Source organism: Euleptes europaea, chromosome 3 (assembly GCF_029931775.1).
Source record: "Euleptes europaea isolate rEulEur1 chromosome 3, rEulEur1.hap1, whole genome shotgun sequence".
NCBI classification, from domain to species: Eukaryota; Metazoa; Chordata; class Lepidosauria; order Squamata; family Sphaerodactylidae; genus Euleptes; species Euleptes europaea.
The window spans coordinates 58071654-58085494 of NC_079314.1; the positions used below are offsets into that span (position 1 = coordinate 58071654).

Genomic DNA, 13841 nt, shown 5'->3' on the forward strand with positions numbered 1-13841 from the left:
TTTTTCCTGTCCAAGGGACAAAGGCCAAGGAAGAATCAGGCTTATAAAACATATGTAGCTGGTCTTTCTTCTATGGTCCTCAAGACATTGGACATGCATGGCTGTTTCCTTGCCGTCACCCCACCCGCGTGTTTCCACGTGTTTTCCCAGGTTTTTTGGATTCGTGTTTAGTCAACATCCAAGAAACGCAGGGAAAATGCACGGAAAGGCATGGGGAGATCGAGGCGACCTCTGATGGTCGAAAAAATGCAAGCATAATCAAAGCAAAGCCCCAAAGTAGTCACTGGGGTGACCGCAAGGAAACAGCCATGCATAAATGGCCAGTGAGTTCAACAATCTTATTCTGTCAAGGCTTTTATCTTTATTATTTAAAACATGTGCTTCCTGCCTTTCGACAGGAGGTGGAGGTGCTCTATTGCTCTGGAGGTGGCTTCTAACAGTTATTAAAATGGGTATAACAATGAAATGTTAATTAAGTGAAGCTCAACAGAGACCCGATTAAAACTGGCAATAAAATCTAAGAGCAATAAAAACCATTGTAAAACACGTTATAAATACTAGCTTCGGAGTCTAAGTAAAAGGCAGACACACAATTCCCCACATACACTTACAGAGTACCTCAATTCACAGTGGGTAGCCGTGTTAGATTGTCTGCAGTAGTAGAAAAGAGCAAGAGTCCAGTAGCACCTTAAAGACTAACAAAAATATTTTCTGGCAGGGTAGGAGCTTTCGTGAGCCACAGCTCACTTCTTCAGATACTTCAGATCTGAAGAAGTGAGCTGTGGCTCACGAAAGCTCATACCCTGTCAGAGTACCTCAGTGAAAGACTTGGTCAATAAAGGGGTGTGTGTGTGTTTCTTTCCAGATTTTTATTTTTTTGCCATGAAGTCACAGCCAACTTATGGCAACCTGTGGAGTTTCCAAGACTCTCTGCTCTCAAAATGCAGCTGGCAGGTTGCCCCACCATGTGAATGGAAATTAAATGTCTGCAGAAGGCTAGTGGCTCATTCTGTATCAATTCTTATGTTTGCAGCAGGACACCCCGTTAATTCTGCTTACTCTGATGTGTTCTATTTACATATTACCAGGCAGTGGAGGACTGGGTCTAAAAATACTGATTGCCAGGAGACAAAGGGGGCCCACCCACAACCATAAGGCTATCATTTAATTTTTATAAGAAATATTTTTTTTCAAAAAAAAAAACGTAAGTAGAAAAAAGATACAATTAAAATTTTAGTTGCATACTGTAATAGTATTGGAACTTCTATTTTCAAGCTACTAAAAGATCATTAACATTTTAATACATTGTCTAATGTTTAAGGGGCCCCACTTCATCAGGGGCCCACTTGCCATGGGGCAAGGTGACCCCCTGGCCAGTCCACCGCTGTTACCAGGATTGCGATCTTCGCCCCTTCCCTCTTGTGCCTTTAGCAGCCTGCCTGACGCCAGTTACAGGAGGCTCTCCCCACTTGCTTCATCTCCAGAAAAAAACCAAAATGAATTCCTGCCTAACACCCACCCTGCTAGAAACCAAGCGCTGATACGACATTCTCTAGCATGACTCTGGAGAGCTAGGGCTGCTCTGTCATTTCCCGGAACAATTTTAAAAAGCTGATCTCGAGAAAGAGGAACCCGGCGGACCAAGGGCGCGTAAGTTTCCGGCTTTGATGCCCAGACAGGCTCCCAGCGCGCAAGGGCGTGGCGGGCAAACCGCGGAGGGGGGCTCGCCCGGGACGTCACGCTGGGCAGCCAATCGGACCGGCGGAAAGGGGAGGCGGTGCCCAGGAGGTTGCCCGGGATTGGCTGCCAGGCCGGGGAGAGGTGGGGGGGGAGACGGTTTCTCGCCCTCCCCCGAACCCTGCCAAGATCGTGGCTTGATTGACGGGCAGCTGGTGGCTCGTGCGCCCACTGCTCCGCCGCGCTTAGGAGCGCGCACAGGGCTCCGTGGCCAGGTGGCCAGTCCCGCCGGCCAGGTAAGCGCGGAGGCTGCTGCGCTCGCCGTCGAGGGGAAGCCCGGCAGGGCCCTGGCAGCCGGGAGCCGCCGCCCTTGCGCGCAGGGTGCGGCTGCAGATCCTGCGCGCGGGATGCCAAGTCGGCATCCCGGGATCTCGAGCCGCCGGCATGCTCGTGAGAGGGGGCGGCCTGGCGGGGCAGAAAGCCGAGCGAAGCAGGGATCCTCAGCAGAGTCAAGCCCTTCTAAGCCAGCTGGCGTCGCCGGGTTGAGAAGGAGGCGCTTCCTCTTAGCAGGGCGAGTTTCGATCCTGATCCCCCCGCCCCCAGGTTGACCTCCTCGTGCGTTCCTAACCTCTCCGTTTTGGCCCCGGGGTGGCTTTGCAGGAACGCGTCGCCCCCGGGGGGTGGTGTGGCTGCCCCCGTTTACTTTCGAAGCTGCTCTGGAAGCGGTGCTCTCTGGTCTTCCGCCGACCCAGCCCAATGACCAGCTCTTGCTCTTTGGAAATGTTGCCCTGCTGCATTTTATCGACGGGGGGCTGAAGGATCTGGAAAGAAACTTCCCCCGCCCTCTTTCGCCTTCCACCTTGCATTATTCGGGCCTTTGTTCAGGAGTCAGCTTGAGGGACCATTCAGGAGTCGGTTTTTGGCGTGGGTGCCCGGTGTTCCGGGCACCTGGCAGCTGTACAGGGTTGGAAACTTGATCTGATGGAGTTCCAAAGAGATTTCTGTGGGCAAGCTCAGAATCGCTGCACTCAGACTAAAAGCTCCTTTGCAGCCTCAACCAGGATGGTTAAAGACTGGTGTAAAAAAAATACACCCCCCCTTCAGTGTTCCTAAATTCTACATTGTCTTTCAGGAATAACTAGTTCTCTAGTTTTGCCATCACAGAGTCAGACACGCTTCTTTGTTTTACTGTTGGGGCTCTTTGGCTGCTTTCTCCTTTGGGCACATTTTTCTGCTCCCAATGTTTTAATGCAATGGTTGCTCTGGAGTTGGGGCTGCCCCCTTGCTTTTCTGGCCGGGCTCCAGGACCTTTAACAGTTGCACAACAGGCAGTGAGGTATCTAGTGGGTGTTCCCCCCCCCCTCTTGAACTCCTGGCAAGAAAAGCTTTATTGACTGCATTTCTGAAGCTCTTCAGTACACAGGAGCATTGCCAGTAAAAATAGATGGCAACACTGCCTGGATTTGTAAGAGCGAGTAAAGCTTCAGAGCAAGGAGCTTCTGCTGCCCCAGAAATACTGTCAGCCCTTCATTTGTGTGTTACATTTTTATCCCGCCATTTGCCCAAAGAATTTAGTGTGGTATATACGGGTTTTTGGCAGTCCATTATATCCGTAACACTCTCCTCCAACACCACATTTCAAAGGAATCTACTTTCTTCCTATCAGTTTTCTTCATTGTCCAGCTTTCACACCCATATATATTAATAGGGAATGCGATGGCAGGAATTAACTTGATCTTGGTTGGTTGTGGAATTATATTGTGCTAATAGCTGCAATAGCCAAGTTGTTAAAGCTGCAGATAAACTGTTCTAAAATCCTCTTCTCTGTGTAAAGCAACAAAGTGGGGCATTTTAAAGCAAAACATTTATATAGGGTGGCTTAAGCATTTGGGAGCCTCCAGCTCATTGTTTCTGATGATTGAAATGTTATTTTCCATCAAACGTGTGTACAAACTGGAGGGAGGTGGTGGAAATGCTAGAGGACTCATTTATATGAAACAGAGCCATGTCACATGCTGTAGAGCAGGGGTGTCAAACTCCATTTTTTCGAGGGACGGATATGATATGGTCACTTGGTCGGACCAGGCCATGCCTCGCCAGCCCAGATTGGGAGTAGGGGGGTGGGCAGCCCAGATTGAGGCTGGGGTGGTGGTGGCTGCCTCAGCTGGCTTACACGCTGGATAAGAGCTCTCAAAAGGGGCCAGGTTTGGCCTCCAGGCCTTGTGCTTGACACCCCTGCTGTAGAGCACAAAGGTCCAGTCAGAGTGGACATGACCTATGCCCAGCTGGAAACAAACTGGCAAAGATATATGAAGGGGATACATAAGGCAGGGGCTGTTTCTCAGTGGCAGAGCATCTGCTTTGCATGTAGAAGGCCCAGGTTCAATCCCCAGAATCTCCAGTGAAAGGATCATGTAGTGGGTGACATGAAAGACCTATGCCTGAGTCCTTGGAAAGGTGCTGCTAGTCTAAGTGGACAATACTGACCTTGATAGACCAGGGGTGTGATATGTTGTAAGATGTAACTTTGTGTGTTCAAACCTCTAAAGGGACCTGATTATTATTCTGTAGTGCATTAGCCTCTCCTAGTCTCTGTTGAGTCCAAACAGCATGGTGAGAGCCAGCATGGTGTAGTGGTTAAGAGCAGTGGTTTGGAGTGGTGGACTCTAATCTGGAGAACCAGGTTTGATTCCCCACTGTTCCACATGAGTGGCAAACGCTAATCTGGTGAACCAAGTTGGTTTCTCCACTCCTACACATGAAGCCAGCTGGGTGACCTTGGGCTAGTCACAGTTCTCTCTGAATTCTCTCAGCCCCATCTACCTCACAGGGCGTCTGTTGTGGGGAGGGGAAAGGAAGGTGATTGTAAGCTGGTCTGATTCTTCCTTAAGTGGTAGAGAAAGTCGGCGTATAAAAACCAACTCTTCTTCAAACTGAATAGAGTCAGATCTGCTGATGAGTTTCAGACCAGCTGTATAATAAAACAGGAGTGCAGTGGCACCTTGAAGATTAACAAAAATTACCAAAGCATAAGCTTTTGTGAGTCAGTGGGGTATGAAAAGTACTTTCAAACAACCCAACTTCAAAGAGTGAAAAAAATGAATGAACAGGATTTGATTTGTGTGGGGGAGGGAAGGAGAGCAGTCCTGAGAATCATCTCTAATTTCAGAGTTTCTTGGGTTGAGAGCTAGAAGAATTGGGTGGTTTATGCATTTGCTTCTGGCTTAGGTTAGCTGTTCTCATTCTCCTTGCAATGGTTATGATCTTTAGAATCCTGGGATGTGTGATCAGCGACCACTTATCTTTGAAGCATGGATGTGACTTTTTAATGGCACTTTCACACATGCTGAATAATGCACTTTAACGATTGTTTGCAAGTGAATTTTGCCCTTTCACACAGTAAAATCTAGCTGCAAAGTGCATTGAAAGTGCATTATTTGGTATGAGTAAAAGCACCGAAGTGTTACTCAATTACTTCTCTTGCAATTTTTTGGGTTAATATCCTTAGTAAAGAATCCATCTTTTTGCTACACACACACACACATATGGTCTAAGAAATATGGTCTAAGAAATTTGGTGATATTAGCATAAGTAATTGCAAAGGTACAGTAAATGATGGCTTTTATGCTACTTATTATGCAAAACAGTAGTGGATGTTTTTTTACAGCAGATTTCTAAGGAGAGCAGATTGTTTTGGACACATGCATCTTTTCCCAAGCATCTTTAGGTTGTATTGGTTTATTACTCTGTCTTTGCTGCTGCCAGGTTTTGTCATGCTCCAGGCATTCAGACATTCAGGAGGTAGGCATGGGCACCATCTGTTCAGGTGGCGGCATTATCACAAATCTGTACTGGCCATCAGGAGGGAGGATGTTAATGCCTGGGAAAGAAGAGCACCTCTGGCTCCACGGCACGTCAAAGCCTTAGCCAGCCTGGGATACAAAGTTCTGGTACAGCCATCTAACCGAAGGGCCATCCACGAGAAGGTAAGCTGTGGTATGGTTACTGATTATGATGATTCTGAAAGGAAATGTGATGTATAGCATGTGTTAAATTTGCATATTAAATGTCTTTGATAAGGAGCCAAAGAAGGATACTGTAGTATTCTAAGGGATGACCTGGATAGCCCAGGCTAGTCAGATCTCAGAAGCTGAGCAGGGTTGGCCCTGATTTGTATTTGTATGGGAGACCACCAAGGAAGTCTAGGGTCATGACGCAGAGGCAGGCAATGGCAAACCATCTGTGAACATCTTTTGCCTTAAAAACCCTCCGGGTTTGCCATAAGTCAGCTGTGATTTGACAGCACTTCCACCACCACCAAAGGATGATATGGTGGGCAGCAAAGCCCCAGTTGGCTGGTCTGCCCTGATCTCCCAGAGAGGTTGAACATACCATCAGAAGGCTTTGGGCAGCCACTGGTTGAGTTCTCTTTTGTCTTAATGGAAGGAGGAGTGAAAAATGCAGACAAGGGGCCTAAGAAATGGGATGAAGTCAACAGATCAGTAAAAGTAGGTGGTGATTGAAAAAGGAAGATTGAAAGAGGATGAGGAGAAGGTATTGGGAAGAGTCTGAGAAGAAGAGGAACATGTCCTTCTGTAGCTCTGTGACAGAGCACATGCTTTGCTTAACTAGGAGAGCTGTGGTCGCTTCAGATAGTCCATAGTGGCTTAGATGGGCTGAAATCAATATTGCTTTGACTGGGAAAGAATTGACAGTGAGAGTGCCACTTGTGCCAAGAACAGCAGAGGTTAAGAAGATTAAATGTCAGATATTGATATGAAAGAACCAGCCATTTCTTGGACTGTAGCTCTTTAGTGTCTTTTAATATGAAAAAGAGTAATTTTGTATTGTTATCTTGCTCAGTTGAGCTGAATATGATCCTAGATAGAACTGGCAGAGGAGATAGCTGGCACATTCTCTTGGCAATTTTCTCCTTGTGAGGAAGGAAGGTACTTCCCCACAGTCTTGTGTGACATGTACAGAGGTAAGGCGTATCTTATTGGTATTTGCCTCTGTTCCTCAAGGTGCTGGATTTCTCTTCTGTGTTCCATTTCTAGGAGTATATTAAAGCTGGTGGCATTATACAGGAAGATATTTCAGAGGCCTGTCTGATTGTAGGTGTGAAAAGACCTCCGGAGGATAAACTAATCCCCAGGAAGACATATGCATTCTTCTCTCATACTATTAAAGCCCAAGAGGCAAACATGTCCTTGTTGGATGAGATTCTAAGAAAGGTACTATTGTGCTTAAGTAAATCTACTGACTATCGTTAGTATACCATTGAGAAATGTAAGTTCAGCTGGATGTAAATGAGACTATATATATCGTGCAATTGTTCCATGAAGTGGTTCAGTGCCATCTGAAGCAGTTACACATTTCTAAGCCCATTGACTGGTAGCAGCTTAAAGAGCAAGTAACTAACATATTGGATACAATGTAGTCAGTTTCCAGTCCCATTGAATATAATAGGAGAATTTTACAGAGCAACAGCAAGCAGGTCTACTCAGAAACCTTCTCAGGTCTATTCAGTGGGGCTTATTCTCAGGAAAGGATTTTAGGATGACACTGTTAAACACATCCTGAATGGCTGGGAAATGATAGATTTAAAAAGTTGCTTCCTTTAATTGGGTTGTACCAATTATTTTGTTCTGTGTGACCATATAAAATATTCTTTAATTATTGGAGAAATGCTTACTATGGAGTACATATTTCCCTAAAGCCACTTATATGGCCTCATGTGCATCTGCTTTTAATAGGGCTGCAATTAGTGCAAAGTATAATGTGATACCATGGAATTTTAAATGCTTATAGTGGTCAGCGATGTGCTTGTTCTATTTATTTATCAAGTCTGGTCTTCAAAAATGAAATTGTAACAAATTCAGTACTGAGTATGACCACTCTGGGAATGTACTGATGTACTGCTGTGGTCAAACTACTGCATCTTCTCAACTCTGACTTTCTATTTCTTCCTTGGGCTTGACAGCAATTTCAGGTTCTTCTAATGACTTCCATGGGCCTATAAGGGTGTAGCTCTGCTTAGGATGGCACTGTTAGTCTACCAAAAATGCTCATTGTATTGTGAAGCTGGGTCAATTGAAAGGTTTCTCAAAAATCCTCTTAATTGGCTTCCTAAATTTAAAGGATAAATACTTTAGGCCTTACCAAATGTAATGCTACCCAGATCTGAGTCATGGTGATGGAAAACATCTGCCCTTTCTTCCTTTCCCTGCCAAAGTAATTGTGCCATCCATCAAGTCAATGGGCTTAGTTAGACGAGAGTTGAATTGTTGCGGGCTACTGGTGGTAGATCACCTGCATCATCTTCTGTATTTGATCACATTAGATTGTGTTCTGGAAGAGTCAAGATTTGTGTTGTATTGTCAGAAAATATAATAGATGAACTACTTAGACGACCAAAACATTATAGTTTTTGGGGCCAGAGACAAGTAGTACAATCCCACTTCTTAAATTGTATTGGGAGACATGAATTTTACTAGCAATACTTTAAATATTTGCTTAATGTTGCAAAGAAATAGCATTCATCTTGCAGGCAAAACAAGCCATGTTGAATTTTTAAAAAGGCGTACTTTGCCAGGGTATTCTCCTGTGCTTCTCTACATTGAAATGGAAGGAAGCAGTTAGATATCTTGCTACTACACTTAAGCAAATCCCATTAAATTCAATGGGATATTGCACAAGAAATTTCCTGTTACCTTGTATCCATATAAGAAGCCATTTAATTTCCAATGCATGCACCAGTTTATTTAGGTTTTGGGGGTTTGTCATAATTTTTAAAATATATATAAATACACAGAAGAATTGATTGTATGAGAAAATGTACCTATTTTGTATTTTACTTTTAGGACATTCGATTGATAGATTATGAGAAAATGGTAGATCACAAAGGAGTGCGAGTCGTAGCCTTTGGAAAGTGGGCTGGTGTTGCAGGTATCTGGAATAAATAATGCATATTTAGTGTTTTTACAAGAATAATGTTATATGGCATCTCTTAATTAACAAGCTTGAGTTTGCGGGGTGGGTGGGTAGGGCACTTCTGCCTCCATCTGTAGTATGTAGCTTGGTTTAGAAAGCAATCCTTACGAGGTCTACGGAGAGGTAAGACCCATGTCATTCAATGGGTCTTACTCCCAAGAAAGCATGTGTAGGATTTGCAGCCTTTCTCATTTGGCATACCTGGAGTCACTTGATTCAATACCGTCCTTAGATGTTTTCATGCTGGAAACAGGATGTTGAAATGACTCATCCTCTCCAGTCATTTTTTAAATAACCACAAAGCCCTTTGCAGATCTTATAACTGTGGTGAATGAACACACACTGCTGGGGTAGCAGGAATGTGGCCGCAAACTCCACCATGACCTGTGCCTTTTCCTTCAGGCCTATGTATATAGTTTCTACATGCATATGCAGGGTTCCAGGGTGGGCAGAGGACCATATGCCTCTAGGGCACACTGCATATATTCCAGTGAATCTGAGGAAGTTGGGACCAGAGCCTGCTGCCACCATCTTATTCTCCTCCCCTCTCCCCCAATCGTACTTCAGAGAAAGATTTTGGAAGCCAGAAAATGTTGCCCCACTCTGAAATTGGTGTAAATGCTTTTAATGATGGCATGTATCCAACCAAGCAGGGTGGAAGGCTTACTGGCAACTACGTTTTCTTAAGCAGAGGTGGTCATTTCTCTTGATCCCCACTCAATGAGTCCCCCCATTTTGCTACTGGAGGTCAGCAGTCCATCAGTGAACACAGTGAGGGCCAAGTAGGAGGGGAAATTGGTTGAAATCACCATCCACTCTTAAAAATAGTGCCCTTGGGTCTTGGGAATCATGTGATTGGCTACAGGCCATTACCTCCATGGCCTTTTGTGGTTTGGCTACCTTGGCTGGTAGTGGATGCTCTTCCTTGCCCAAGCAACTGGACCAGAGGGCCTTTTGGTCCCTTGCAGTTTTGTGAATTCCGTGCAACCTTCGGTTTTTGTTACCTTTGTGGACTAGGCATGATCAACATTTTACATGGAATGGGATTACGGTTTCTTGCTCTGGGACACCATACTCCTTTCATGGTAAGGCAATGTTCAAAATTGTTGGCGTGAGCATTAGGTGGTTGGGGTTTTATCAAATGGGCAGAAAGGCCTCTTGACTTCAGCATTCTGCCTCTGGTTTCAGCACATTGGAATGGCCCATAACTACAGAAACAGCAGCCAGGCTGTGCAAGCAGTTCGGGACTGTGGCTATGAAATTTCGTTGGGCTTGATACCAAAATCTGTTGGCCCCATAACATTTGTGTTTACAGGTACTGGCAACGTCTCTAAGGTAAGATAATCCTTCAGTATGTAACATTAAAGAATTTTCTCACAGGAAATAAAACGTGGTATGAATCACATCAGTTTAGCTTGTACTTTCTAGAAAGGCTGCGCTCCTTCATGTTTCCACATGGAAATTAATGGGTGGATCTGAAGTACCATCAATGGACTCTGCTAATGGAACACAACTTTCCTGCTTCCACTGCTGCATGCTGACCCCCCCTTAAATGCTTTTGCGGGGGCAGGGAACTTTCAGGAACAGCATGAGGTGCAAATTAAGGGGCTCCAGTAGGAGGGGGAGAACTGGCACAAACCCTCTCCCACCCCTTCTTCTGGCAGAAGTACCTAATGCCGCAAGAAAATGAGGCTTGAATACAGCTAGTACGTTTGACAGATTTCTTCCTATGTTCTCATTATACGAAACAGCACCACTGGGAACCCCTCTGTCTATAGGCTGTAGCTGTAAATATTGTCACTACTGTGTGTCCCCAGGCAGTGGGATGAATCTGGCTATCCTTCTGCTGGGATCAGGAAGCATCATCTTGTCCTGGCCCGCTGTCAAGGCTATCTTCTTTTGAGGGGATGCCTACAAAAGCCAGTTTACAGATATGCGGTGTAAATACATGCAGTAATTTTTACAAGGGAGAAATACTACATGTTCTACCTATGAAGGAACAGGAGTTTGCAACATTTTATAATGAAAAAAATCAAACTACATCAAAATTCAGAGCAAGTGATAAACAGAAAGCCAGTGTAAGAGAGCCTGTTTGTATAACTGAAAATATTCAGCTTAGTATTGCTGAAAATTGATGTGTTGATTAGTAATCTGTAAAGTTTCCACAGCCCAAGCAATGATTGCTGTGAGGCCTCTGTTAGCAAGAGGCACATAGAAGGCCTCACAAGAAGTAATAAATATTCACAAGGAGCACCTTGCATGATTCTTCCAGTACACTGGCATAAATCTGTGCATGGTTCACACTTGGATTACTGGCAGCCGTTTCCATGTGTCCTTTCCCTTTTGTAAAGCATCTCTAAGAAGCCCTTCTGTCCCACAGAAATCTTTGCCTGCAGGCTGCCATTCCCTTCACATGCTAGTTATTCTAGCATCCTGCCTACCTCTCTAATATCCCTTTAGATGAAATTTTCATTGTATTTTTTAAAAGAGCCATATTTGGTTCTGTACTGATCTACATTTGGTTCTGAAGCCATAGGTTTGCAGCCCTTGTGTAAGAGGTTAATGAGGCTCACTATTTTAAAACAAGTATGTTATTTATCATGTTTAATTCTACTGTGGAAGCAAGGGATTACTCCTCAGCCCTAGATGCTCTACTGCTGAGCCATGACCTTTCTCCAAATGAATGCATTTCACAGATACACATAAACACACAAAACTGCTTTGTACTGAGTGAGACCATTTCAAGGTCAGCATTTCCTTTGGAAGAGGCTCTCCAAGGTCTCACACTGAGGTCTTTCACATCACCTACTTCTTGGTGTTTTTAACTGGAGATGCTGGAGATTGAACCTAGGAACATCTGTACGCAAAGCAGATGCTCTACTGCTGAGCCACCGCCTGTCCCCAGGAGTGTCCAGATCCGGCTTTAAGACCAGATCTACAGCACTGGGCTAGTTATGTGGAATTTATACAGAGGTCTTTATAAGTATTGTTTCTGTGACATCCCGTATGCCTTGTAGCAGTTGGTATAGCCATTGTAACTGAGGGTCAGTTATTTTTTTGCAGGGTGCTCAAGAAATGTTCAATGCACTCCCTTGTGAGTTTGTAGAGCCGCATGAGCTGAAGGAGGTCTCCAGAACTGGAGGTAATCCTGGAACAGTTCTGTAATGTACTCAGAAGCTTGGAAAGTCTGGTAGGGATCTCATATTCATTGTATTCCTCCGCAGACATCCGAAAAGTGTATGGGACTGTGCTCAGTCGACACCATCACCTTGTAAGGAAGAGCGATGGGGTGTATGACCCTGTGGAATATGACAAGCATCCAGAGCTCTACACATCTAATTTTAACACTGATGTGAGCATAATGTGTCAATCTTTCATGTTTATGGGTCTGTTGTACTCTGAGGCCTTCTATACCGAGTTCCTCAGTTACCCAAGCTAGTGGTCTCAAATGCCCAAATCTGGCCTCTCTGAGGCCAGTCTAGTCAGTGTAAACCATTGATAATTTTTTATTTAGCTGATGATTATCCAGATGTGTTTGATATCCTACACCCGCATGAATCTGAAGTCAGAAGAAATGTGATGTGACATATTTCCTTTGTAGTTTCAGTCACAGAGTGAAGACTCTGGATCTAGTAATAATTAGTAGTAATACTAGATTACTCCAGCCATTAAGAAATGTCTGGCTTTATTTTCCAGATTGCACCCTATGCCACTTGTGTAATCAATGGGATTTACTGGGATCAGCGTACCCCACGTTTGCTAAGCAGGCAGGATGCAGAGAGACTTCTGACGCCTCTCAGACCTTCTGCTTCAGCTACTGAAGGCTGCCCGAAATTACCACACAAGTAAGAAATGTTTCTTGGAGTGCGTGTGTGTATGAATTGCACTCTCATAAGGTAAAAACAAGCAGCTAAGTGATCTTGTAATGCAAGAGCATTGCTTCCACACACACCCTCTGGTCTTCTGTTGCTCCTAGGGATGATAAAACAGGTGCATAATTTGCTAATTTGTGAAACTAATGAATATGCAGGTATGAAGTACTACCAGCTCTAATTCTTTTTTTGGGGACTAGTTGGGGATTGTTTTCAGAGGATGCTTTTGTTGATTCTTAACTTTTCTTAGAAATATATTTCTTAGAACTCCTAAATTACTCCTGAATTACTTTTTAAACCAATGATGTCACATAGGGGAATATTTAGGGGTTTGTTTATATAACCATTGAAAATCTTTTCTTGGCTATGGATGTATATGTTGAAAACCCAACTTTTCTAGGCTTGTTGCAATTTGTGACATTTCGGCAGACACTGGTGGATCTATAGAATTCATGACGGAATGTACCACGATCGAAAGGCCCTTTTGCATGTATGATGCCGACCAGCACATTATTCATGACAGGTGAGCGGGACTTTTTAATTGGTGCTGGTTTGCTTTTGCATTATGAGCAGAGTCTAAAAAGCAACATTTTAATGTTTTTTTTTTAAATAAAGCAATTACAATTAATAAATTGATGGGTCTTTCCAAGTACCTGCGTGACATGGAACTCCATCGTCCTCTCTTTCAGTGTGGAAGGGCTTGGGATTTTGATGTGTTCCATTGATAATTTGCCAGCTCAGCTTCCCATAGAATCGACAGAATGTTTTGGAGACATGCTTTCCCCTTATATTGAAGAAATGGTAAGTGTGTGTGTGTGAATTTGGTTGCTTAAGCATGTGTATAGTGCTTCTGGTCTGCTCTATAGGTAAGAAATCTGCTGTAAAACACAACTAGTTTTCTGAAAATGTATCAGCATTGTAGTGTTAAGAGGGCAATCTACATTGTACAATGGGATTTCTGTTAATGAGTGCATGAAGCCTTTTTTTAACCAAAACTTTGCATTTATTAGCCATCCAATGAAGAGGACAGCAGACATTTGCCCAAACTTGTCTTACTGGAGTGGCTCCATTAAAGTGTAGTTCTCCTCAACCCAAAGACTGATGATGACTCCCAATTTCAGCAGCCTCTGCCAGAGTGGCAATTTTAACTAATGCTTAGTTGAAATTGGGGTGGTGGTGGTTTGTGAACAATTTCACACCCTTTTGCTTGCTAAACGTACCCCTGGCAGGTTTTTTTTGGAGGGGAGAGAGGAGGGAAGCACCGTTCCTTTTCCCTGTTTCAATGTCTTTTGGTTGATT

The 13841-nt window shown here is 44.2% G+C and overlaps 1 protein-coding gene across 1 annotated transcript in view; it reads left to right on the forward strand.

Annotated features, from left to right (window-relative positions):
* The first annotated feature begins 5450 nt into the window (after nucleotides 1-5450).
* AASS (aminoadipate-semialdehyde synthase) overlaps nucleotides 5451-13841 on the forward strand; it is a 31487-nt gene continuing 23096 nt past the window's right edge. Inside the window, exons 1-10 of the mRNA XM_056846692.1 lie at nucleotides 5451-5663; nucleotides 6735-6911; nucleotides 8541-8625; nucleotides 9688-9755; nucleotides 9859-10005; nucleotides 11734-11812; nucleotides 11895-12022; nucleotides 12367-12515; nucleotides 12943-13065; nucleotides 13232-13343. Of these exons, the coding sequence (XP_056702670.1) occupies nucleotides 5451-5663; nucleotides 6735-6911; nucleotides 8541-8625; nucleotides 9688-9755; nucleotides 9859-10005; nucleotides 11734-11812; nucleotides 11895-12022; nucleotides 12367-12515; nucleotides 12943-13065; nucleotides 13232-13343 (1281 nt within the window). The remainder of the gene's footprint in view (nucleotides 5664-6734; nucleotides 6912-8540; nucleotides 8626-9687; nucleotides 9756-9858; nucleotides 10006-11733; nucleotides 11813-11894; nucleotides 12023-12366; nucleotides 12516-12942; nucleotides 13066-13231; nucleotides 13344-13841) is intronic.